The sequence below is a fragment of the Bos javanicus genome, chromosome 28 (assembly GCF_032452875.1).
Source record: "Bos javanicus breed banteng chromosome 28, ARS-OSU_banteng_1.0, whole genome shotgun sequence".
NCBI classification, from domain to species: Eukaryota; Metazoa; Chordata; class Mammalia; order Artiodactyla; family Bovidae; genus Bos; species Bos javanicus.
The window spans coordinates 14,971,708-14,998,237 of record NC_083895.1 but is presented as its reverse complement, the minus strand read 5'-3'; the positions used below and the strand labels follow the sequence as shown (position 1 = coordinate 14,998,237).

At 52.1% G+C, this 26,530-nt stretch overlaps 2 protein-coding genes across 3 annotated transcripts in view; both read right to left on the bottom strand.

Moving 5' to 3' along the window:
- CSGALNACT2 (chondroitin sulfate N-acetylgalactosaminyltransferase 2) overlaps positions 1-4,233 on the bottom strand; it is a 60,820-nt gene extending 56,587 nt beyond the window's left edge. Inside the window, exon 1 of the mRNA XM_061404984.1 lies at positions 4,071-4,233. The gene's annotated coding sequence lies outside the window, so the exon portion shown is untranslated. The remainder of the gene's footprint in view (positions 1-4,070) is intronic.
- A 2,923-nt stretch (positions 4,234-7,156) lies between these two features.
- The window catches only part of RET (ret proto-oncogene), a 53,935-nt gene continuing 34,561 nt past the window's right edge, over positions 7,157-26,530 (bottom strand). Inside the window, exons 7-20 of one of the 2 annotated variants that reach the window (XM_061404980.1) lie at positions 26,265-26,523; positions 25,439-25,564; positions 23,835-23,945; positions 22,917-23,039; positions 21,716-21,972; positions 19,108-19,255; positions 17,597-17,704; positions 16,188-16,402; positions 15,983-16,105; positions 13,805-13,875; positions 12,419-12,556; positions 11,263-11,362; positions 9,658-9,805; positions 7,157-8,333 (exon numbers count right to left, since the gene is read on the bottom strand). In XM_061404980.1, the coding sequence (XP_061260964.1) occupies positions 8,176-8,333; positions 9,658-9,805; positions 11,263-11,362; positions 12,419-12,556; positions 13,805-13,875; positions 15,983-16,105; positions 16,188-16,402; positions 17,597-17,704; positions 19,108-19,255; positions 21,716-21,972; positions 22,917-23,039; positions 23,835-23,945; positions 25,439-25,564; positions 26,265-26,523 (2,085 nt within the window). In that variant the 3' untranslated portion in view covers positions 7,157-8,175. Of the gene's footprint in view, positions 8,334-9,535; positions 9,806-11,262; positions 11,363-12,418; positions 12,557-13,804; positions 13,876-15,982; positions 16,106-16,187; positions 16,403-17,596; positions 17,705-19,107; positions 19,256-21,715; positions 21,973-22,916; positions 23,040-23,834; positions 23,946-25,438; positions 25,565-26,264; positions 26,524-26,530 lie in introns of those variants that run through there. The other variant, XM_061404981.1, reaches the window with a different exon arrangement.

The following is a 26,530-nucleotide window of genomic DNA, read 5'->3' as shown; positions in this document are numbered from 1 at the left end:
TTTGACTTTCTGTATCTAAGAATTTGACTGCTGTAAGTACTTCATGTAAGTGGAAAAATCTAGTGTTTGTCTCTTTGTGGTCTCATTTCATTTAGCATGACGTTTTCAAGTTTCATCCATGTTGCAGCACATGTCAGAATTTCATGCCTTTTTAAGGCTGAATAATAGCAGTCAATACCTTTTCTGCCTTCATCTGGGAGGGAATATGTTACAGCAGTGAAACTTTAGGGCATCAATCCTCGGGTTCACGTTTCACAACTAAGTAGTAATCTGGAATTCCACATAATTGGAAGGCTATTCCAATAGAGGACCTCAAACTGAGGATTCTGAGACCCCCAAAAGTGGCTGATCTTCAGAAGCAGGGAGCTGACTCAAGACCTTTAGAACAAGCAGATGACCTAGGATAGTGTGCAAGATATAGAATAGTTCTCCCCAAGATATTAGACCAAAAGCCTGTCTAATTCTTGTGTGTGTGTGTGTGTGTGTGTATTTTTATTGGCTTGCTTCTTCTTATTCTCATTTTCTGTAGATCTCTGGTTGTCATTTACCAATAATGACCCTTTTCCTCACCTGTCTTTTCTTTTTATTACAATGGTTATGTCAGAACATACTCATTCTAACACCATTGATAGATTATCCCAAGAAGTAGCCACTGCCCTAGATCTTAAACTGACTGCTGAGTCTACCCTCCATCTTGAGACCCCCGTGATGAAAACCACAAGGAAGCTATCATCTCATCAAAGGAGACAATAAGAATTACAGTTGATGGCAGCTCCATTTGCAGCAACATGGAAAATCACCTTAAACAAGTTCACCTGTGACTTTCCTTGTGTCCTGCTTTGTCGGAAGAAAAAAAAAAAAACAGTTATTACAATCTAGGTAATTGCCAGACCTTAGGTTTGAATTCTGGAGAAGGAAATGGCAACTCACTCCAGTGTTCTTGCCTGGAGAATCCCAGGGACGGGGAAGCTTGGTGGGCTGCCATCTATGGGGTCACACAGAGTTGGACATGACTGAAGCGACTTAGCAGCAGCAGCAGCAGGTTTGAATTCAGTGACTTTCACAGAGTGATAAGTCAAATATTTGCCACCTGTAAAAGACCAACAGCGACCCAAACACGTAGCACAACTCATGTAAGCCCTGGTTCCAGCCTTCTGTTATGAGTAACTTCTTTCCTAGATCTCCATTGTCCCTACCAGATATTACATCTTTTGTAATCAGGATGCCTGGTCCTGTTTCCTTTGGGCTTCCCTGGTGGCTCAGCAGTAAAGAATCCACCTGCAATGCATGAGATGCCAGAGATGCGGGTTCAATCCCTAGATTGGAAAGATCCCCTGGAGAAGAATATGGCAACGCACTCCAGTTTTCTTGCTTGGAGAACCCCACAGACAGGGGAGCCTAGTAGGCTACAGTCCATAGAGTTGCAGAGTCAGACACGACTGAAGTGACATAGCATGCATGCACACAACATCTCATGCAAGTTAGTAATAATATTCAAAGACTTGTCTATACACAGACTCTAAGTCTCTAAATGACCAAGGCTGAAAATTCTGAGTTCCAAAACAAAGCCAGCCTTGATTATGCAGCACTCAACCTGGAGGAATTTGTCTCATTGTTTATGTGAACAATTAAAGCAGTGTTCCATCAGTAGAAATCATGAATATAGATTTGTAAGAAACTTAGCACTAACTCTGGCAAAAGACATTAGCAGTACCGCCTCTTCCCCAGATGGAACACCGATCAGTCCCATCTTGTTAACACAAGTAGTGATGGACAGTTGCATTGCTCTAGATTTCTTGTTGGTTAGTCAGGATCTGTGCCATTCCTAATACCCTCCTTGTGTCATTGAAACGGGGAAGCTGGGACAGACGATACAATGCCTTCAGGCAAAGCTACTTCACTCTCTAATAAATTTGATCCTCATGGTCTATATGGGATTTGTGCTTGGCTTGTGTTGGGATTCTTGGTTCAATAAACTTTACAGGGTTTATTAATTGTTCTTGTTTTTGTCCTAGTGCTCATGATGCTGGTTCTTTGCGTCTATCTGGGACCCAGATGCTTCTGAACAGCCACTTTCTTGACAGGTGATCAACATGATGATACAACAGGAAGGTAAGGGAAAATCAAGTCCAAACAACCATGGCATATTACCTCACATTTGTTAGAATGACTCTTACGGGAAAAACAAAACAAAACAATCAACAGGGACTTCCCTGGTGGCCTAGTGGTTAAGACTCCGTGCTTCCAGAATGCAGGGGATATGGGATTGGTTGCTGGTCTGGGAATTAAGATTCCACATGCTCCCCTCAGCATGGCCAAATAAATACACATTGAAAGTAAATAAATATAATCCATCCTTTAAAAAAACTACCTCACAATACAGTTAACCATGGAGATGACTGAAAAATCAGCCTCTAAGCGGTGAAGGCCTGGATTTATAAACTTCCTTGTATTCATCAACTTTCAAGCAAAAAAAGGACCAAAAGAGAGGAACTGAGAGACTGAATATGCAAACAGACAACGGCCAGCCCACGTAGAACCAAAGAACTCCAACCCGTAACCTCTGCAGTAACCAGCCCCAAATGGTCAGGATCTGGTCAATGACTGCCAGACTCCCTGTTTTATTTTGCCCCAATTTCCAACTTGAAACCGCCCAAAGAAAGCCAAATATATCCTCCAAGTGAATCACCTAAGATGCTCAGTTTCTAGTTACTTTAGTGCCTTCAGCCTCCTCATGCCAATAGCCTCCAATCACAGTATACCTTAAGCCTCCCCCACTCTTTCTCTTTTTTCCGGTAAAGCTTTCTTCCTCCTCTGCCTGCCTTTGAGTCTCGCCAAAAGCAAGAAGATGGTGGCCTCTTCCTTTGCAAGAGCAAGTGCAGAATAAATAAACCCTGCTCATTCTCTTTTGGTGGTCTTATTTATTTCTACAAAGCTATATAGATGATTCAACTCTCTTAAAAAGTACAATTTCCTGGGAATTCCATGGTGGCCCAGTGGTTATGACTCCATGCTTCTATTGCAGGGGGCATGGGTTCAGTCCCTGGTTGGGGAACTTAGATCCCGCAAGCCACAACAGTGCAGACAAAAAACAATTCTATTTTTTGCCACAACACTTCTTTTCATTTCTTTCAATGACTATCCTTTGAGAAACTTCCATCTTTCCCTCTTCTGGGTCATTCCTGACATTAAAAATTCTTTCCTATGGGCACTTCCCTGTTGGTCCAATGGCTAAGACCCCACGCTAAATAAACACATACATACATATATTTGTTTCCTGTAATCTTATCTTTCTTTTAATATGTTCATGAAGTCCTCCAACCCCTTTGCCCTGGAGTTCTGAAAAAATCCAAGAACTTTGACTTCTCATGTCCTGTGGCCAGAGAGTCTCAAGGAAAATTTTCAAGCTTTTTAAAACTCCCAGAAAAAAAAGGTACAAAGCATGGAGCAAGTCACTTGCTCTTGTTGAGAGGAGCTCCTAAGGGCAGAAGCTGTGACAAGGCACATATGGGCTCCCTGAAGTCCTTCAAAGTCCCTTGCCTCCAGTAACAAGAGGCAGCCTTATGTTCTTTTCTTCCAGGCTATGTGTGATCAGTTGCTCAGTCGTGTCCAACTCTCTGCGCCCCCATAGACTGTAGCCCGCCAGGCTCCTGTGTCCGTGGGATTTCCCAGGCAAGAATACTGGAGGGGGCTGCAATTTCCTACTCCAAAGGATCTTCCCAATCCAGAGATTGAACCCCAGTCTCTTGTACCTTCTGCATTGGCAAGTGGATTCTTCACCACTGTGCCACCTACGGCTAGACCCTTTGCAACCCACAGGAATGACTTTCCTCTAAGGAAAACTGAAAAGTGCAGAAAAGGACTGGATCACAGGTGAAAACCAAGTGCAGCCTGAAAGAATACCACTGACAAAACTGACATCAATAAAAATAGGGATGTAAAAAATGAACTTTGCATTTTTATCAAAAAAACTGATGGTATGCATGATAAATACAGTCTCTGTCTGAAGGATCAAAATTTATTTTTCTTCAAAAATGATTTTTTCCCCCTTAGTTTTAGAATGCACTTACCTCACCTGCCCACACCAGTTTTGAACTTGAACTGCACAGTGTCATCTGAAAGGACGCAAGATCATGGTCTCTCCTGGGGTGGTACACAAGTCCTGTGGTCACAGTGATTGGCGTGGTCTCTGGTCGCGGCTCCCTCCATGTGCCTGGCCCAGTTCCTGTGACACTGATGTCCCTGAAGCTGACACAGCGAGACGGTCTCCCTGTCACAGTTCCTCTGAGAGATCGCCATTCGCCAGGTCCTGTGACTTAGCACATTCCAGAAACATCTGCAAAAATATCTCGTCACTTGGCACAGCAATTGAAACCTGAGGTGCACAGATTAACCGGGATTTCTTTCAAGCATTCACGTACGTGCCTCTGTAATTCCGGGAGTGAAGCTTATCCTTCCAGCTGTTAGTTAACACAGCCACCCATCCAGCCTCTTCTGGAGGCACAGCACCATACTCCACACTGAAAAACTCTCTACATACAGGTTCTGGTTTCTCCTTATCTCAGCCAAGAATTATTCATGTGAATCCCAGCTCCCTAAAGAAGTGGGAAACTCTACAAAGTTCTTTTAATTATTAAAAAAAAAAAAAAAAAACCTTTGGCTGTGCTGGGTGACATGTGGGGATCTTAGTTCCCTGACCAGGGATCGAACTCATAACCCCTGCCATGGAAGCACAGAGTCTTAACCACTGGACTGCCAAGGAAGTTCCTATAAAGTTCTAGTGAGCCTGCCATGGTTGTTGCCGTGGAGAAGGGAAGGAGTGGTGCAGGCAACCTGAGTGGATGGTGCTTTCTGGATGTAGAGGCCCACCCAGAGGGTAAGCACCACGGGCAAAATCACACGGAAGGGAGGGTGTGCCCCCACTGCGGCACATGCCCTTCAGACCCACTCTTACTGCATCTTTCCAGGGACAGAGAGGTAAGGATTTCTTCCACACTTTCTAGAATCACCCTATATACCACCATCCAAATACCCCATATATAAACATGCTCAAAGGAGAAGAGGGAAATATCCACTCCTCTGCCTGGAAAAATGCTCTGTTTCTAGTGGGGGAAACTCTGCTTTCCCTTTTATGCTAAGTGTTTGTCCAAGACGTTCTCAGACATTATATTCAAATACCTGCTCAGTTGCTCAATTGTGTCTGACTCTTTTGTGACCCCATGGCCTGTAGCCCACCAGGCTCCTCTGTCCATGGAATTTTCCAGGCAAGAATACTGGAACAGGTAACCATTCCCTCCTCCAATATTCAACTACATTTCTAGCCAAATAAGCTGACCTTGTGGCTAAGCAATCCTGTGTGGAGCCTGGTGGAGAATGTGCCTTTTCAGAAAAATAAACCACATGTAGACACACACACTACTTATGGAATGTTTCTCTGCTTGAAAAAGGAGTTTTTCGTATTTTAGTATTAGCTTTTTTCAACACGGGTTTCTAAACATTCAGAGGCAAACAACTGAGTCTAGAAATTATATTCACTTCCCATCCCTGAGGTCTAGATTGAAGGAGGCGCTGAGGGCCAAGAGCTGGAGCACCGTGGGCCTGGGGCAGCCCCTGGGTGGCTCACGCACACTGTGTGCACACGTGTGCACCCAAGGCCCTCAGTGTCCAGAGCACAATGTAACCGCTAATCAGACTTATGTTGATAATAACTCGTGTTTCCCTACTGACCCACCACCTGCTCCTTGCCAGGTTTCTGAGGAGCTCATAGCATTCCTGCATAACCCAACAGGAAGTCATAAACAGAAGCATTTAGTATTTTAGATTTCATAGTGGCTCAGGGCAAAGTTTTTCCTCCAGCAGACCTTTCAGTCATGACAATGCCTTTTACAGTCTCTCTCAGAAGTGTCCAACTCCAGCTTCAAGAAACAAATAGCAAATTGCAGAGAAGAGCAAATACCTGAACTCGACATTGGCTGCTGCTCTGGTTTAGGGAAGGAATCCTTTGAGTGGCAGAACAAGCTTAGTTTTCACAATTACTATAAATGCGGCTGTTTGTGTACATATTATACAAGGCAAGTCAACAACATCACCAAGTGGCCCCACAGTCCTTCAATCAGTCTTACTTCCCCAGTGGTCACCACAATAGATGCCCTTGTGACATCTTACTCCTTATATGGAAACTTTAAAATCAGAAACCTAATGTTTCCAACCAGAAAGTTAACAAGAGAAAAGAAGTTTACACATTGTACAATACATGATTTTATTTACATAACTGAAATGATTTTCTTAGTCACCTTGACTACAAAAGCAAATTGACACGGGATGATTTAATAACCTTTCATAAATAGATTTAACAAATTTTAAAACAGATTGTTACTTAATACTCAGTAACACTTAAATACTTAGTAACTTCTGTGTATATGCATATGAAAATTGTCTGATAGACTAACAAGTATGAATACCTGGATAACTCAGGAACAGACAATTAGGTTATGAGTCAAGGGTTAACTCCCCACCACTGGGTCAGCCAGTTAGACTTGGAGTTCTCCCTGTGCTGAGGACAAACTGCTACAGCCTCTCACGCTGAGTAGGCATTTTTAATAACTTGAGAAAGTTTCTCCCTCCTTCTGCATTTAACAAGACGATCATTAAGCACATCTGAAACCCACAAGTTTACTACCATGACTAGATACCTGTAAAAGAACTTATCACAGTGTGTCTGAACAATGGCTCAAACTAAAGCCATGTTGCATCTGCAGTTAAGTGTTTTTCCCGTGCTCTCCCTGGGTGTGTGCACACACACGTGCGTGCACATACACACACTCACACACATACGGCTCCTCCACATAACTCATCCAAGCCTTCTTGGCCACAAAAATGCCATAATTTTACCACTTTACCACTTTGGTGAAATGGCTATAAAATCCAGCGTTTTCATGAGACATCGTTAAGTTCTTTCACAGTGCTTTAAGTTTGAAACCCAGGCAGTGTTTTGGCAACCAACCGTCTCCTGCAAAGTGACAGCGTTTGGACAGAAAGAAGAGCCCCTGGGACTTCCCGAAAGCCACCCCCGCAGGATGGGAGGAGTGCTGAGTGTCTGTGACCACAAACAAGCAGTGAAGAATGACAAGAAGCTTATGAGTCATGGTCAGAACCTAAGAACAAAAATGTCTTGCCATAGCAGCGTTACGTTACAAACACAGGAAGAATGGACACATGTAGCTTTTCACACAAGCTCTATAAGAGCCAAGACACTGTCGTTTCCCCATCAGAATCGTCATCAGAGGTGTCACAGTCCTTGGTCATTTGTCGACCCTACTTCTAACCTAACTAGCTGAGACTAAGCTCAAGTCCCAACCACGAACGTGTGAGATGAGCCCCTGCCACTTTGGGGCACTGGATGGGTAGGTACTGAACGCTGTGGTGGGGGAGGCTGGGAAGTTTGCAGCAGCCAAGTCTCTGTGGTCAGCAATCCTTGGATATGAGTCCACTCCACTCCAAGGCCCCCTCCTCCATACACTTCTCATCACAGGGGTGTGATCTCTTAGCCAGGTGGACAAATGTGTCCTAAAAGCCCCCTCCCCTCACACCCACCTACCTACATACTAAATGTGGCATCATGTTTCTCCATTGTGCTAAACCTAAGGATCATTTTAATCATAATAAGAATCAAATGTCTTCCTCAGAAAAGGTTACATGATTAAAAAAAAAAAACCAGGATATTGAAGGTTGCGGTGAGGCCTGTCCAGAAGTCCCCTCTTCCCCTCCAGCCCTGGTTGGGCTCTGACATCCCTATGCGGCCTGGCCAGGCTCTTGTTCTGAACAAGGACAGGTCGTCTGGGCCAGGTTTTTTTTCCCCTGCTGCCTTTTTTGGTGTGTGTGCTTCATGTTTAAATCATGTGGCCTTGTTTGGAGGCAACCAGAAAAAATCAAACAGTTCAGGTAGTGAGTGAGGGACCCATACGTGTGAGCGCGGAGTGCGTGGTGCCCACGGACGCACCGGCTGGGCGCTGCCGAGGGCGGAAGAAGAAGGAACACCTGCACCGTCCGGCGCGCTACATCTGCTGGGTGGCAAGCCTGCCAGCCAGTGTGAAATGTGCAAGTAGGGGCCGGCAGACCTTCTGTTCTCAGCATGTGTCTTCCCCTTGCGAGTCCATTACTTTTCACAAACAAATGTTAACTATCAAACGCGTCCATTAATTGTGCCGCTGAGGGTGAAACCATCCAGTTAGCATATACACTATCATTTGCATATCTCGGACACCCAAGGTTGGTGCCAGCGGCTCTCGTGAGTGGTACAGGACTCTCTTCAGGCCAGTTCGGGTCTGACATGCCTAAAAATGAAAACAGATCATTTGTTCTGCGCTGAAGAACCCAAACTTCATGTGCAGACAGTAAGGCCTTGGCAAAACTCCCTTTGAGGTTCAAACCAAACTTCTGGTTTCTGGGCCAACTGCCTGCAGGGTTTCGTGCTCCAGGTTTCCAAAACATGGGTAATGTTTGGGGGAAGGGGGGAACATCACATGTTCTCTTGGTAACTGTAGCTTACCAGAAACTACCAATTTTGACTTTTACAAGCTTCAGATTCTCAAATCTGATCAATCTCTGGTGACCTGTTTAACTCTTTCTGTAAGGCAGCATAAAGCATCAGCACCTTGCTGTACTGCCTGGCTTACTGCAGCAGGAAGCTTCTATAAAAAGTGCTCTAACGTAAAGGAGCCTACTTGTCTTCCATCCCAGCCTACTACAGAGGAGAGGATCTTCCAAATCAAGGGCGCACGCAGCCCAGTCCCACAGCGTCGACGGGACAAATGGCAAGAAACACTAGCCAGCAAGGAATCACTGACCCAGGAGGCATGCAAAAGGAACAACCTCGGCTGAGAAAGGCTTCAGACTCCAAGATTTCAAAACACTCCATGATGAAGTTAGGAAACAGGAAAAAAATTTCAAGTATTGAAGACAGAAGAAGGAGTTTTGGCAAGAACCGCATTTACTGTCCATTGCAAGACCACAGCACCACAGACTACGTTCTTTCAAAAAGCATTTTGCTCCAGCTTTTAGCACTGACTTCATAAGTGACAACTGTCATGACAGTGTGTGATACAAAGGATGTGAAAACAGTAGTCTGTGTGTGTCCCCCCAGCCAATGGTGGTCCCCAGCACTGGGTGGCCTCCAAGCCTCCCCACCCCCACTCACCCAGACAGAGCCTGGGGGGATGCTGGCTGTGTTCTCCGTGCAGGCAGGGTAGTGCTGGTTCCGCCTTTCTAGATTAAATGCCTCCCCAGGTCAGGAAAATGTACCCCAGTAGTTAAATTAGAAGTACCATGACTATATCCCCACCCTGGAAATGATTGAGTCATCATTTCTCAATAACCCCTGAGAGTTCTGCCCCGCCCTCTCCTCTAACATCTTAAGCTGCTGGGCAATGTGGTCATCACACATATTTTCACATCCTTTAAAAAAAACACAGTTGTAAAAAAAAAAAAATGCCTGAATGTAAACGGATGCAAAGTCAGACATTTACAAACAAAAAGGTTCAGAGCAGACTTTGGTTTCATTCAAACCAGAAACTCTTAAAAAGCATTACAGAGAGTAAGGACAGTGCAGAGAGCAGGAACAACGTGACTAGAATCTAGTAAATGCATGTGAAATTCTACCATAGAGTTTGTTTTCAATCCACGTGGAGGGGAGGGTGCGAGGGAGGGGAGCGTTATTACAGTCCACCAGGGGCGTCTCCTCCTCCGACAGGCCGTCGTCATACAGCAGGGAATCAGATGGGGTGGACGCAGCCAGGTCCAGGTAGTCCTGGAAGGGAGAGACAGCTGGTCACCCCTGGAGCGGGCCACTGCTGGACACGCCCACCCCAGCCCCCACCCACACCCTGCCTGAGAGCAGAAGCCCCAGCCGAGTCCCACCCTGCACCTATCAACCTCTCGCGAGATCTGAGCCCCTGGCCAGGGTTGCCAGAACTGAGTTCCCCCAGCCTCTGCCTCATCCGGCCCTGCTCTGTGGTCCTCATTGCAGAGAATCACCTCCTTGGAGGCAGAAAGGTGTTCATTCATTGTCCTGGTCCTCTCTCTGCAGCGCTGGGGGCACCAGCCCCGGCACTGGAGAACGGGCCTGTTTATAAAACCTGAGGCTCTGGGATTGCAGCCCCATGACTCATGTGGGAAGGCCAAGACACATTCCCCGTCTGCTCCACACTTTCCGGCTTCCCTCCAGGCACTCCTGCCATCTCCAACATCAAGTCAGGACGGAGAAATCTGAGTCATCGGTGTGGGTTTTGGATAAGACGCTGCTAGAGGCTTCAGCTCCCAAGCAGGATGATTTGTGAGGACCAGCTACTTCCACTGCCCTGGTTAAAGGTGTCAAGAATGCTTTCAGTGTGTTTCTGGCTGGTTCTCAGCATTGTTCTAGGAAAGCTGTCTGTAGGCATCAGCTATTACCTCTGTTTAGGGTGAATCATAGGATTTGCCCAAACGATACACTGAGGTTGGGTTTTATTCCAAGGGGCCCAGTCCATGCATCTTGCTTTCCATGTTTGGAGAAATGACAACTTTCAGTAACTGTGTTAATGTAAGGATGAAACCACCAGAGGGCAAGCAAGGTCTGTGTCTATTTTCTTTACCTGTATCCCCAGCATCTAAGGCAGAATAAGGGAGGCGGCCCATTGCCCAATCAATATTAGTCGAAACTGTTGACTTCCTCCATCACCTAGAGTTGTAAACTGGAGGCACACGGATACGTTGTTTGGCCCACACTGAGCTTTTGGAAATTGCTATAAAAACTGGGAAACATAAACATCCCTGAAAATTCAAAAGCCCTGGCGCTCATATTCCTACAGGTTACATGTGTCTATGGTGAGAGGTCCTTCAGAGGCAGCTGGTGGGCTGCTGTTTGCCACAGTTTCCACTGCTCCTTTCACTTCCCACCTCTAGCCGGACCTTTCATAGAATCTGAATTTAGGACACATTCATTCCAACTCTACTTTTTCAAGTTCCATTATTGAAAATAATTTTGTTCGGCTTTGGAACATCTTCTTCCCACCCCTGTCTGTGGAAGGGCTCTTCCTAAGTGTCAAGGTAAAAGTCCTAGAAGTCCAAGAGGCCTGGATTAAGGATAAAGGCTCGTGCCCGCCCCCCACTCTCCCCACCTGGAGACATGACCATCTCACTCTGCACAGCCGCACTCTGCCTTTGCACTGGGAATTCCACGAACCGGGATGAGGGAGGTGGCACCAGGGATTGGCTCTGGGTACTCACTCTGCTCTTAACCATCATCTTATCCAGGTCTTTGCTGATGTCGGCAAACACTGGCCTCTTGTCTGGTTCCTGCTTCCAGCACTGCAGCATCAGATTGTACCTGGTGGGACAAACAGGTGGGTGGTGACAATCCAGCAAGGATTGCCCAGTCACAGCCACCACACCCAGTACAGTGCACCCTGGGCCCCAGAGGCTGTGTTCCCAAACCCCAAGGCTGTTCCTGTGTCACTGACATCGTCCTCTGAGTTGGGCCAGGGTATGACGGGTCAGCAGGGGCTCACAGTGTCTGGCGCTGTGGTCCAGCCATGCTCACTATGGCAGCTACTGCAGAATTGCCAGTCCTTAAAACTCTTATGAAGGATGAACTGGGTATGAACACAAACACCTGCCAAGCACACTCTGTCTTGCACCTCCCTCCCTCCCCTGGGGCTCTGGCAGGGCTGCAGGGGCCACCCTGTGGGTGAGTGCTGGGCCTGTGCTTGCCAGTCCAGGGTGCCCAGGGAAGCAGCACCTACTCACCCTTGCACTCCCACAGCCCCGAGCCAGGCACATGGCAGGTGCATGACAGATCTTGTAGAATGAATGGACCAGTGTGTTTTCGCCCATGGATGACCCCCTCTCATATGTTCTCCACCTATCCTTCAAGGATCATCTGATGGAACCACCATTTGATGAGAGAATTCTGGTGCCCTTGAGCTGAAGTCCAGGCGCCACCTGCCTGCTCTTTGGCTGCCCTGGTGTCTCCACTTGGGTGCTCCCCTGTATGCACCCCTGGGGCCATTCTGAATTACCTTCCCCTCCCCAAGCACCCTGGGACAGGTCTTCAGCCTTGCACTGAGGCTGCTCCCTCAGTCTGAAGCACCCCCTCATCCTTCCACCACCTCTCCTGGGGTCCTGCTCCCCCTCAGCCTTGTAAGTCCCCCCAGGAGGCCCACCCAGCCCCCAGTGGAATCTGGGTCCCCAGCATCTGCCATCATGCCCAAGGGTGGTTTTCTGTGCTTTTGTCTCAGCCTGTCGCTTCCAGCTGCCCAGTCCGCCTGGGGCTGGCACCCAGGGCTGCCCAGCAGCGGGAAAAGGATGAGTGCACGTGACCCCACTCTGCCAAAGCCCGGAGCGTCAGTGTCTGGGGAGGCTGGACCAGAGAAAGCATGCTCACATCTCCTCACTGCAGTTGTCCGGCCTCTCCATCCGGTAGCCTGTCTTCAGAAGGTTGAAGAGCCGCTCTGGAGGAATCCCAGGGTAGGGGTTGCCGCCCAGGGTCACAATCTCCCACAGCAGAACGCCAAAGGACCACCTGCAGAACCAGAGGGCCAATGAGTGGCTGCACTGGGTCTCTGGTGCCCTCAGCACCCCAGATATCCCCTCCCCGAGCAGCAACAGGACCCGAGTTCCCCGTACTGAGATTGGTCCAAGTGCCCACGGTTTCAGCCTGGGCTGACCAGACAGATGAAAGTGGAATGGAGATGGGACCAGGTGTCTGCCTGCCCCTCCCTGACCCCCCGACAAGCTGCTGCCCAAGCTCAGCCCCCACACCCAGAAGGGGCAGGTGGCTGACCCGAGGTCAAGCTCTGTAGCATCAGGGAATGCAAACGAGCACAGTGAAAAGCAGGTGGAACCAAGGCCGTGGGGCGCTGGGGGCACTCTGCAAAACCCCTTCACTTATTCTGTGTGCTTGGAAATTTTCATAAGATGTTAGAAGGAAAAAACACTGCAACGGGAAAATACCTAACTGCGAGGGAAAATTTACTGTGAAGTGGGGACAAAACAGCATTATCACACAAGCCCGCTTACAGTAATTAAGAATATATACCTGCATGCCACAGACAAATCTAGGCAAGGCCTGTGAGGGCTGGGCCGAGTTATTTAGGGATGGTGGGGTCCCAGTGACTTTTAGTCTTCGTTACGCTCTCCCCTGCATTTCCAGTTGTTTTACAGTCAGCTTGGTAATCAGAACACAGCTGTTAAAACTGTAAAGAATTGCCTTTTCACAGCCTACCTTATTCAAAACATGCACGGCTGTTTACAGCAGAACATTTGGAAACAAGTCTGTTGTGGTTTTGAAAACTATCGAGAATGTAGTTGGACTTGGAAGACTGAGTTTTGGTCTTGGAGCAGCTTGGGGTACCGGAAACCCACTCAAGGTCACCCCACCCTAAACTTGTCTCTGGGTGGGGACAAGTCCCCGGGGACCTGCTTGAAGCCAGCTCATACTCAGGCCCACAGAGAGGGGACTGTTTGGCTTGTGTGTCACTGAGATGTCCAAAGAGAGGGCAGGGGAGGCGGGGCAGGCGATGGGGTCTGCAGCCATGGCTCATGCCCTCATGCATTCCACGGTGGCACTCAGGACTACTGCCTGGGCCCTTGCCATCTGCTGTGTGAGTACACAAAGCTCCCCCACCCGCAGCCCCCGAGTTTGGGGAGGTCATTCTGGACGGTTGGAATGAGTTGACAGGCACTCAGGGCAGCTCTGTTCCCCAGTGGAGCTGCCCAGACAGGTGCATACGTGTAACCTCCACCCCAGGAAGGCAACATCCAGACTCACACATCACTCTGGGTGGTATAGATATGATCGAAGAGGGACTCAATGGCCATCCACTTGACTGGGATCCGACCCTAAGGAGGGAGTCAAAGAAAGGCATTAATGTTGCTCTGAGATCCTGGGACCTGGTGTGGGGGGGCATGTCTCAGGCTCTTTCAGCTCTGAGGGGATGCTGAGTAATGACTCCAGTGTGTTCCTGGGTGCAGACCAGCAGCACAGCCTCACAGGGGCTGGCGTCCCAGCCCCACCTTCCAAAGCTTGGCTGAGACACTGGAGGGAGCCAGTCGGCCTGCCCACAGCTGTACAAGGCGTGCTGGTCACGCACCACTTCCCAAGGAACTGATGCTGAGTGCAAGCCAGGCCCCACTGTGGCCACTTCTGGGGAGATCAGGGGCACCCTGAGTGCTGCCCAGTGTGTAGGCTGGAAGCACTTCCATCGAGATCTCCCCTGATATCTGAGGGTGAAGGAGTTTGGGAAACCGACATCCAGTGTTTCCACCTTGGCAATTTCTGACACAAATGAACACACTAAAGGCCCTTCTGAGAAGCTCTGAGGGAAGAAATCAGTGTGAGTGTCTTGAGTCTGGTTTTTCCCGCTTATTTTATCCCAGGGCCCTTTTAGCATCCTCTGAAAGACTGCCCTCCACCATGGAGAGGCTGGGGTTCAACCTAACAAATCGTCTCTAATGCAACTTAAGAAAGAGCTTTTTGGTACAAATAGATCAGGTGGCTTTCCTGGTGGCTCAGTGGTAAAGAATCCACCTGCAGTGCAGGAGATGCGGGTTTGATCTGTGGGTCAGGAAAATCCCCTGGAGAAGGAAATGGCATCCCACTCCAGTATTCTTGCCTGGAGAATTTCATGGACAGAGGATCCTGCTGGGCTACAGTCCATGGGTTGCAAAGAGTTGGACATGACTGATTGATTAAACAACAACAAATAGGTCCGCCTCAAGGCACAAATCAATTTAAAAAAAGGCATTTGCTTTGGATTTTAATGCATTTATTATAATTCCTTTTTAAAAAAAGTACTGTTTAGGATTCATACCCTACATGAAATGTGACTGCTTTGAGGGTGTGTGTTTCTAACAATGCCACCCGCAGGCTGTGCTCTCAGGGGCCGAGTTTGGGCACCTTGTGCTTCCTTGCTGGGTGACACAGGGCCTTCCCGAGGACCAGTGCATCAACAGGAAGTTCCATCCACCCCCCTCCACGGGGTACAGAGCACCCCACTCCACGTCCCCTTCAGCACTTCTAAGACGTGCTGTCACAACGGAAACCCAACAAGAAATCAAACGTCATCCTCACAGCCCCAGGACCACCTGGGCTTCTCTCGTCCCTCAGAACAAAGCTGAAGTGTATGTCGTGGCTTTCTGTGTTTTTCTTTTTGAGCAGCATCTGTTCTGAATGCCAGCTTAGCTGTGTGTTTTGAGGGGGCCTGTGATCTGCCCTGTCTAGTCTGTCACAGGGAAGCTACTGGAGAGGGGTTGAGAGAATAACAGCATCAAGAGAGTCAAGACCAATGTCACAGGGAAGGGGACCACACCAGGGAACCAGGTTTCCCAAGAAGGGGCCCGAACCACCTGTTTTAGTGACTTGGAAAAAAGCTTCCCAAATCTCTACCCTGCGACTCCGGACTTTGTCTCCAGGACCCTCTTGATCGCCTTCCAAACTCGCTTAGTCAGCGCTTCCTAGGCCCTTGGACCAGGAGCATACCCTGCTGTAAAGTGGTTCATCCCCTTCTGTGAAGAATGACTAGCAAGCTTGGGTTTAATTCATTTTTTTTCCCCAAGCGAAGGACTAAAGTTACACAGAGTAAAACAGTGACCGTCACTCTGCAGCAGTGAGAGGAACAACTGCAGACAAGAAGACTGTTATTTCTGCAGTGGTAGGTGACCTTTAGAAGTGATAGTGATGAAAAGCAAGAGAAGCTGCAGGAACCCCGCTCCCCAGCAGGCAGCTCCGAAACAGCACGTGTGGCTGTGAGGAAGAGAAGGAACAGGCTCAGGATCCTGCTCTGGGTCTCTGGAGACCCAGGACTAGGGAAGAGTTAGGGGATGTGGACTGGAAGTTTACACTCTAAAAACCTGCTTTATCTTCTTCAGATTAAAATCTGTCCCCACCCCGTGGGCACCCTGACCACTGCCCTCTGCCCTCAGGCCAACACACCCCAGGACCTGGTACCTTGCTCCTCTTCACATAGGAATCCTCTTCATAAACATCTCGGGACAGACCAAAATCTGAGATCTTCATCCTGCGGCCCTCAGCTACCAGGACGTTTCTGGCTGCCAAGTCCCGATGGACAAGCTGTGGGGAAGACAACAGCAGGGACCCCTGAAACCCGGGCCCATCACCGGCAGACGGGGCGCAGGGCTGGGGTGGCACGCACCTTCATCTCAGCCAGGTACTGCATCCCTCGTGAGATCTGCCAGGCAAAGGAGATGAGGTCGCCCATGGTCAGGGCCCGCTCCTCCGGGTTGTCCAGGTAACTGGAATTGCGGCTGCCCCCGCTGCCCACGTAGCCAGGCCCCGCCTTGCGGCTCTCTCGGAGGAAGCCCCGCAGGGAGCCGTACTTGGCATACTCCACGATGAGGAGCAGTGGCCCTGGGGGCAGAGTGGTAGGTACGTGGGCTGGCTGCCTAGGTGGCCCTGGGCAGGCAGAAGTTGGGCCAGCATGGGGCAGTCGCTTCCGGCAGCCTGAGGACTCAAGCCCCAGCTCACTCTCACATCACTCTGCTCTCCACCTTGCAGCGCTATGTTGCTTTAGCCGTGTCTGACTCTTTGTGACCCTGCAGACTATAGCCCGCCAGGTTCCTCGTCCGTGGGATTTTCCAGGCAAGAATAATGGAGTGGGTTGCCACGTCCCCCTCCAAGGGATCTTCCCAACCCAGGGATTGAACCCACGTCTTTAACGTCTCCTGCATTGGCAAGCAGGTTCTTTATTACTAGTGCCACTTGGGAAGCTCCTCTATCTTGCAGGGGCTTTGGATTCCAAAGCTAGCTGCCTGGACGGTTGACCACAACCTCTTTCCTGGGTGCCCAGGGCAAGCAGTCACTGCATTTGGAGCTGCCCTGGGAGATAACCGCTGCTGCACAGATGTCAGGCCTTTCTGTACCCCTGGTCTTGCCATACTGTTACCTGGGGACGGCTGATGGAGGCAGAGGTTCTGGACTGCCCGTGGCCACCCTCTCCCTGCCCTGCCTGCTCTTGGGCCGCAGTCCTGCCCGAGGCCCGGCCCTGAGTGCTACTGGTGTTGACCGGTGTCCCTGCTGCTCTCTCCCTGTCGGCCTCCTGTCTCCCTCACACCCCACACACACATGCACACACACACAAAGTGAGAGGCCCCCAGGGTGGCAAAGCAGTTTTGGAAGACCAGTAGAGCAAGATGCTCTTGCATGAAAAATGGTGATGCTGCCTTTGCCACCCCAGGCTGGGGTGGGGCTGAAATCACCTGGAGGTTATGGCATATCTAGTTCCCAGTAGGTGCCCAGGAGACACTGCTCATCTCTGGACTTCCCCGTCTTAGGGGCTTGGCCTGGGGCAGGGTGCTGACAACCAGGATGTCGCCAGAGACCTCACGGCAGCCCTGGAAGGCCCAGGGAACGCTCCTGTGGCTCCCCTCATGGTCCACTGACACACAAGTTCCAGGCAAGGGCCAGAGTCAGAGACCGTGCTTCCGGGAAGAGAGAGGACAGGGGCCAGAGAAGAAAAGGATGGGGAAGAGGGAGAATGCAGAATGCAGCGGCCCGGAGCCCCTGGCCTGTACCCGGCAGCTGCTAGGCCCCGGCCGCTCTTACCGTCCTGGCTGCAGGCCCCGTACAGCTTGATGACTTGCGGGTGGTTGACCTGCTTCAGGAGGTTGAACTCTGATAGCAGGTCCCGCAGCTCGCTTGGGGAGGCATTCTCTGAAACGCACAGAAACAAAGCGGGTTGCAAAGCCCCTGCTACCACCTTGCTGGATCACAGACGCACACGAGGGGTCTACACAGACTTGACTCCTTCCCAGACATCCTACCCAGGTTCAAACTGAGGCCTGCCAGGACTTCACTGCTTGGGGCTACTTTCAGCCCATGGAGGGTCAACAGGGGCCTCGAGTGCCTCCAGGGAGTAAGAACTGGAGGAGCGCACTTTCGTGTGAGCAGATCTTTCCATGGAAAGCCTTCTGGGCTGGGCTATGCACGCAAATGGCATTATTTCCCTGCAATCACCATCTCTCAAAGACAGTGGTGCACAAAGACACCCCTCCATTAACCCTTCTGGGGAGGTAAAGGGACTCCCTGGTGTCCCCAAACACCTGCTGACCAAGCACTTGGCAATGGGGGTGTGAGGCCCTGGAGAAAGGTGAAAGCCATGAGACTTCACGGAAGTCCTCTCGCCACACTGAGCATGTGAGTCCCAAGGGCAGACAGAGTTGTGCTCAGGAGCTTGGGTGTGGAGGTCTCCTGGCCAAACCATTCTCCTGGGTCATGGCCCCACATCCCACTGCCCAGCTGTGCCACCACCTCTGGCTGTAGACTTGTCTGGAAATGAGAAGACAGCTGGGAGATGGGGCATTTGGACCACATGTAGGTGACCCAGGGCCAGTCTCACTGTGCCCTCTTAGGGCCTGGGGTCTCATAGGCAAGGGGTGACCCCAGTCTGAGGGCCTGGGTAAGTACACAGAAGTACCCAGCACTGCATGGCTCCCCAACTGCTGAAGATCAGTGTGCATTAGCCCAAAATGTGCCCACCACATGGCTGCTGGGCCCTCAGTTGGTCCAGCTGAGCCAGAGCTGGGCCATGGCAGAGGACCGGCTACCCAGTCCCTGCCGAGAAGCAGCAGTGAAGACACCCAGCCTGTGCCAAGACTGCAGCAGTGCTTGCCCGCTAAGGGCCGGTGGGGGACTGGGCAAGGCAGGGCCCCGGGGGGCAGGGGCCAGTCCTTACAGGTGGTCTCTTCACCAGGACTTCAGTGGACGCTTGGCGAAAGGAATAAATGCGGCAGACTGGGGTGGGGAGAGCTGTCAGTTTTGAACTAAAGGGCTTTTCAACTCCGATCTTTACCCAACAGAAGCAGCATGGCTCTGGAAGCTTTCAAGGGAGGAATGCCTTACCCCGCTTCGCCAGGGACCACACCAGCCCACATCATCCGTGGTGGGGGGTCCCTAGACTGCAGCCGCTCAAGAAGAGCAGGGGTGGGGGATTGGTTCTTCAGGAGGCAGCAGGCTGACTGCCAGAGTCCTGGCTGTCACTAGGGCTTCATCCACCCGCTGGGGCCCCCGCAGGTGTGACTGGCAGAGCCCCCTCTGTGTACTGCCCAGTCAGGTACCTTTCAGCATCTTCACAGCCACAGTCGTGTACCCCGCTTTGCCTTTCAGCCGGAAGGCTGTGGCCTTGACCACTTTTCCAAATTCGCCTTCTCCCAGAGTTTTTCCAAGCACCAAGTTCTTCCGAGGGAATTCCCACTTGGGATCCTCCTACATTGGGTGTGAAGGAAGAAGAGAGAGAAGAGAGATGGTGAAGGTAAGAGGAAAGGAAGAAGGCAAGAGCCGGCAGACAAGCTCCAGTGTGCAGATGACCGACTGTCACCTGAAGTGACAGATGACAGTCACCATGTCCAAGGGCAAGACCCCACAGTCAAGCCCTGAGGTGCCATGACAAGATGCGTCCCCCCGACAGGAAGGCAGGTGTTGCCACAGACCGGCTGGACTCCGTATGCTCATACCCTCACTGGCCTCCATCTACTGTAGATGCCCTGGGCCACTCCAGGCCCAGGGCCTGGTATCTCCAGTGAGGGACTCAGGGTTTACTCAGCACCCAGTGCTCACAGGGGAGCACAGCCTCTTCCCCAGGAGTCAGGCCCAAGCCTCATGGCGCCTCCTCTGCTTTGGACATCAGGCATTGACAGCGGCCCGGGCTCCAGGACTTCAAAGAGAACTCGAGCGGCACCTGTGGCCCCAGATGCCTACCAGCCCTGGACTCCCAGCTACAGGTGGGAGTGTCAAGGACACCTTTCTGGTGTGGCAGCCTCTAGAAAGTTACCACTGTGCCCCTCAGAAACCCCCCCACCCCTCCCTGCCAACATGTGGAAGAGTCTGCTCCCCCCACAGCCCAGCCACTGCCCAGAACTTGCACACACCAGCCTTCCCAACATGCCACGCCCACTGAAGACCCCTCTGGGGTGGGGCCTTCCCAGACCCCAAGGCTGGCTCGAAGACCTGAACTCTGGGGATGCTGAAGCCTGTCTGGAACCTGCCCTCCTGTCAGCACTGGGTGCCCAGGTCCCCAAGTCTCGCTGCAGCTGGGTGTGGGCGTGGCTCCAGGGGCTGCTTATGATGTGCCTGCCAGGCTCGCCTAACCCACAGACACACCACCACTGGGGACCCACTGCCCCCCAGAGACCAGAGCCCTGTGTTCTTACGTCTGGGAGCAGAGGCAGCCTCCTCTCAGCACCACGGCCAGGGGCGCCTTCCAGCCAGCTCCCCAGGCGTCCTGGTGTCTCAGCTTCCCCAAGAACCCATTTTGTTTGTTCTTTAAGTTGCAAAAGAGTCAGTCGTGTCTGACTCCCAGGGACTGTAGCCCACGAGGCTCCTCTGTCCATGAGATTCTCCAGGCAAGAATACTGGAGTGGGTTCCCATTTCCTCCCCCACCAAGAACCCATAGTCAGGCTCAAAGGTGACAACACAGCCACCACTGCCCTGGTGTCCACACTGCACTGGACAACGGCTGACTGCACGCAGAGACTGGGCTAAGAGGTCTCTGTCTCTCTTTAAAAGTGCTAAAAACCCAAAGTGTCCTCCCCACTTTATGTAAAACACAACTAAGGCCAAAGGGTCGAATAATGTGTCTAAGACCTCAGAGCTGGTCAGTGTGGCCCCTGGGCCTCAGGCCCAGCTCTGGCTTCTCTGCAGTCTGGGCTGGAAGCCGAAAATGGTCCGTGGCCCCCCGATAGAAGAACTGCTCTCATTGTGCATCTCAGCACAAACCGCCAGGGCATATAAGGGAATCAAATGGCTCGTCCCTGGGCCACGAGGGCCATCCCCAGATGTGGTGGCCACAGGGACCTCCCTCCTGACTTTGCCGGTTCCAATCACTCAGCAGCCCCCAGTCCCCGTAGCATTTCAGTCTCCTCAGCAAGCACACTGGAGGGCAGACAGGCAGAGGAGCGGCCTGGTCGGGCAGGAGGTGGTGTCTGAGGCTCCTGCACTGACTGCAGGCCCAGACCATGCCCTGGAGGAGGAGGCTTGGGCTGACTCTCCCCGCTTGGCAGGCCAGTCACTGAGTCCTAGGGCCAAGCTCCCCCGCAGATGCCTGAGAGGCCTCTCAGCGCCCCCACTCTCCAAGCCACAGACAGACTCCCCTCCCGGCTGCTGCCACCATGGCCAAGCCCCCCACCTGCCAGTCTCTCTCGCCTGGGTGGGGACAGTGTTTCATCACGGGGCTCCTACCCAACAGGCTCCCCAGCAGAGTAACCTGTGGAAATGAAGGCAGAACAGTGGCCTCCAGCCCTAGGGCGGTCCTACCCTCTGATAATAAAACTCACACTCCTTCTCAGGGCCTCCCCCCAGACTTCGTCCTCTAGCACTTGGGGCCTCCGCAGGAGCGATCTCAGGCAGGTACAGAGTGGCCTGCCCTTTTCTTGGAGCCTAACGGCCCAGATCTCACTCATTTAAATCAGCACCCATCCTTCTCCACCCTGCTTCACACTCTCTGCCCCACCCCTGCCTTCTGCCCTCCCTGAAAGGCAGCACGGTGGAGGTAGAGGACGGCTGGAAGCTCACAGGGTCCTCCCAGCGGGCAAGGGTGCAATAGCCCCGGGGTCCCTGCACCCTCTGTCCCCACCATCCCTTCCCCAGCTGCCCTGGACCAGAGGATACCCACAGGGCTCCCTGGAAGGGCTGCCTCCCTGGCCCTGCTGCCACCTGGAGAACCTCACCGGGATCTTGAAGGTGTCCACCGAGACCTGGTTCTCCATGGAGTCCAGAGAGGGCCGGCGGGCGCCAGACGAGGAGTAGCTGACCGGGAAGGCTTGGGCGGGCCGGCGGAAGGTCATCTCGGCCGAGGCAATGGGCGGCTTGTGGGCGTTCTTGTGGTAGCGGTGGATGCAGAAGGTGGACAGGAGCACAGACACGATGAAGGAGAAGAGCACGGCCGCCGCGATCACTGTGCGGCAGAGCTCGTCACACAGGGAGTCTGCGGGCAGGTGGGGCCGTGAGAGAAGACACCCCGGGAGAGGGGCCCCCAGCTCCCAACAGAGCCACGCCTGGGACAGCCAGGAAGTGGCTGCTGTGACTGACTGTGAGCTGCCCGCCAACCCTCCGGACCCATGGCAGGTACTGTTCGTATGTTTCTGCTACAGGAGACTGTTATTGCCCTTTTCTGGAAGGAATGAGCACTCATAAGCAGCCTGCCTGAGGTCACACACCAGAGGTTGTGCACCCCTGCACCCCACCACCCCCGACCCTGGAATGCTGCACTGAAGCCAGAGGCCCAGGGGCTTTGAGGGTGGGAGGAGAAGCTCTTCTCCTGCGCTCCTAATATCGTCTGTATTTTCTTTATGTTCGATATATAGTGGAGAGGAAAGACAAGTAGCCCAGGATCTGGGCTGTGCAATGACCACTCAAATGCCAGAAAAGCTCCCCATGTGTTCAGTGGGGCCCCCCTGTTCTAGAAGAAGCACCTGGAAGCTGCTGGGAGGGGGGACCCAGCTGGCCAATGCCACAGGCCCAGAAAAGGCTCTACACAGGGACAGTCTGAGGAGATGCTGAGTTATTTGGTGGAAGAACTAATTTTTCAGTCCAATCTTTATTATAGAACTTGAGGCCAGGGAATTCTTTGGTGGTCCAGCGGTTAGCACAGGGAGCTTTCACTGCCGTGGCCAAGATTCAATCCTTGGTTGGGGAACTAAGATCCCACAAGCCTTGCGAAAAAAAAAAAAAAGGAACTTCAAGCCACAAGGCGGTCTTAGTAGCCCTGAGCCAGCTCCTTGTCTGCACACATGGGGGAACCAAGACCCCAGGGAAGGAGAAGTTCTCCTAGGTATCTCTTCCTTCCTGCAATCTTCTCCCTCGCTCCCTGGAGGCTCAGGGAGGCATGAGGATCCCAGCCAGCTGTGCCCCCCGCCTCCCCCAACGCACCCTGGCTGTCCTCTGGCTCGCAGAAGCACTTCTTCTCCTCAGGGAAGCAGTTGCAGATACCGAAGCCAGCTTTAATCCCCCGGCGCTCCCCAGGCTCGTGCCCACCAATGATGCTGCCGCCCCCTGAGGACAGACATCACCCACTCAGCAGCCCACTCTCAGCCTCCAGGGGGACCTGGCCAGCCAGGACCACCAGACAGGGTCATGAGAGGCCCCTCCCCACCTGATGTCAGCACTCTCAGGCCCAGGGAGCACAGTGAGCTCAGAAGTCTGGGTCACCCTGGGCAGGAGCCTCAGCATGCATGCGTGTGTGCTAAGTTGCTTCAGTCATGTCAACTCTTTGCAACACTATGGACTGTAGCCCACCAAGCTCCTCTGTCCATGAGATTCTCCAGGCAGAAATACTGGAGTGGGTCACCAGGCCCTTCTTCAGGGGATCTTAGCGATCCAGGGATCAAACCCGCGCATCTCCTGCATTGGCAGGTGGGTTTCTTTACCACTAGTGCCATCTGGGAAGCCCCAGTCGCAGCATGATGGACCTCCAAACCAGCTCCCTGGCCACATTGGGCGAGAGGAGGAACCTGCAGGCTGCCCTGGGCCCTGGCCAAGGTCCACACTTGGTTACTTTTCAGAAGCAGAAAAGGGGTAGTGGGGGCAGCTGGGAGTCAGCAAAACAAGGGACAGGGAGTCATGGACAGGAGTTGGCCAGGGAAACGCTGGAGAATGTGGGTCAAGCCGGCAAGCTCTAGTTTTGGGGGAGGAGCGCCTTTATTCAAACAAAATGTTAGGAAAGGGTTCTGCACTCAAAACCCAGGAACTCGGCTGGTCTGGCCGAAGTGCAGGTGAGAGTCGTTACTCCCCACCCATCCAGGCTCCTGCTCGCTCAGGCTCACGGTGCAGACTCCTCAGGTTGCTTACGGAGGCAGTCCTGGGGGCAGATGTTGGGGTCTCTGCTCTCCACGGCGTCACAGTGGCCATCGGGGCAGGTCCTGATGCTGGGGGAGCAGGTGGAGAAGTTCCTGGTGATCCCTACAACACAGAGCAGGCAGGTATGACCACAAGGGAGCAGCTGCCCTGTTCGGACTGCAGAGCCAGGAGGGTCGCACCCCAGGGCCTTCCAGGTCAACCCTGTACCCCACCCCATCCCCTACAAGGAAGAGCAAACTGAGATCTGAGCAAAGAAGAACCACACCCAGAGCCCCACCAGCGGGGCATGCCTGAGGTGCAGGGCAGCCAGGATGGTGAGGGCCGGAGGAGCCAGGCAGTCCCAGAGCTGTGCCAGGGAGACCAAACGAGGCTGGGACCCTCCCCAGGCTGCACTGTGGGTGGAACCCTCTGATTGGCGGACCCAGCTGGCAGCCAGCCACTGTCCACACCCAAGCCTGCTCAGGTCCCTCCTATTTGGGTCCACGTCCCCTGGGCTGGGACCTCCCGGGTAGAGCCTCTTTGAAGACCATTTTGGATATTTTGAATTATTTTAAGGTTTGTGTTTTCATGAAGTAAAGCCAACTACAAATGACGTGTCAACAGTGTAGCCTACCTTAATTCCTCCACTTCTTGGGTGCACAGTAATATTACCAAGAGATCTTCAAAAAGGGTCTGTGAACTATGTGTCTAAAAGCATTGGGTGAATGGGGGGAAGAGTGGGGAGAAGGGATAGTCAGGGAGTTTGGGATATACATGTACACATGCTATATTTAAAATAACCAAAAAGAACCTACTGTATGGCACATGGAACTCTGCTCAATATTCTAAAAAAAGCCTCAATGGAAAAAAAATTTGAAAAAGAATATATACATGTGTATGTATAACTGAATCACTGTGCTGTAGACTGGAAACTAACACAACACTGTTCATCAACTATGCTCCAAAATAACATAAAAAGTTCAAGAAAAGAAGGCATTGGGTGAATACAGTGGCTCAGATAGTAAAGAGTCTGCCTGCAATGCTGGAGACCTGGGTTCAATCTCTGTCTGGCTTGGGACGATCCCTGGAGAAGGAACTGGCTACCACTCCAGCATTCTTGTCAGAAAATTCCATGGACAGAGGAGCCTGGCGGGCTGTAGTCCACGGAGTCGCAAAGAGTCAGACACGAGTAAGCGACTAACACTTTAAACTTTCACGTTCACAACTGCATGTGTATCTATGTGTACATGGGTAGAGAAATGAATATACACATGTTAATTACTATCTGGTTTGGGCACCAATACGGAAATTCAGAATTTTAGAATAAAGTAAAAAGAAAACAAACACATCTCAACTTTGGCCCCAACCTTGTCAAGTCTAGAGCGAGTTCAGGCTCAGGCGCCTGTGATCCCATCGGTGATAAACAGTTGGAAAGTTCCCTGCTCGTGACCATCGTCTCCTGGCATCAGGAGCCACGGCAGGGACCGAGCACAGAGGAAAACTCGATGGGCAGGGGTGGGAGGTGTCGCAGAGGCTGGCAGGGCCCGCACGCACAGACCCCACTCCCACTCAGCCCTCATCACGCTCCCCACTGCCTGGCTCTGCCCAGGGCCTACCTTTGCCGTCTCCCTGTCTCCACTCGCACCTGCCCGTTAGAGAGCCCAGGCCGCCGCATTCCTCACATTCGGGCCGCCTCTTGCTGACCGCGCAGGACAGGGGGCAGCCAGGCTCCTCAGGCACGTCTAGGGGTGGCAGAAAGCAGTCACAGGTCACCCATGGGTGCAGGCAGCACTGGCTGAGCTGTCCCCACGAGTTGAGCCCAGAGGGGAGGCAGTCACTAAACTCTGGGGCCGCGGGGTAGTGAGGGGGCTGCTGGGGGAGGGGTGGCATTGCAGTCACACAGCGGGGCAGCTAGGGGGCTGAGTATGGAGTGGGGATGGGAGGTGGCCAGACTCAGCCAGGGACACACAGGACACCCGGTTAAACTTGAACTTCAGAGAACAGTGAATACCTGCTTTGCGTAAACACGGCCCTAACATCACAGGGACATAGGGGAGTTTGTCTTCTAACACACTGCAAAGGCTACATGAGACGTACTTACACCACAAAAATTGCTTGTTATTTACCTGAAATTCACACTCCACCCGAATCCTATATCGTACCTGGCAGCCCTAAAACGAGTGCACAGGTAGGACCTGCTGACAGACGCGATGGGCAGCAGGGGCCACCCACAACGCTGTCACTCTGAACTAAACTGTGTCACACCTTCCCCCGTCATCCTCCCAGCGCAGCTGGGCGCTGTTTTCTCATCTTACAGAGAAGAAGGCTCAAGGAAGCCCACCAGTCAGTGACGGGGTACAGGACCGCACCCTTCTACAGGGACAGCCCGAGGCTCTGCCACACCCCGTCCACCCCGACCCTTCCCGCAGCCCGGGCACTCACATATCCCTTCCACGCTAACGAGCAGCGGGGCCTGGGCTTGCTGGCGGGTTGGTTTCTCGGCGGCCACCACCGTGTACTGGAGCTGGGCACACTCGGGCCGCTGCAGGGCCTCCATGTCATTCACGAACAGGGTCCCCGAGGTGTCCTCAGCCGAGGTGACCATCCCCAGGGCGCTGCAGTTGGCGCTGGAGGGCTGCAGCCTGTACTGCACTTGGATGCCGCTGAACTCCTGGCAGTTTTCCACGCAGACTTTCCCGATCTAGGCA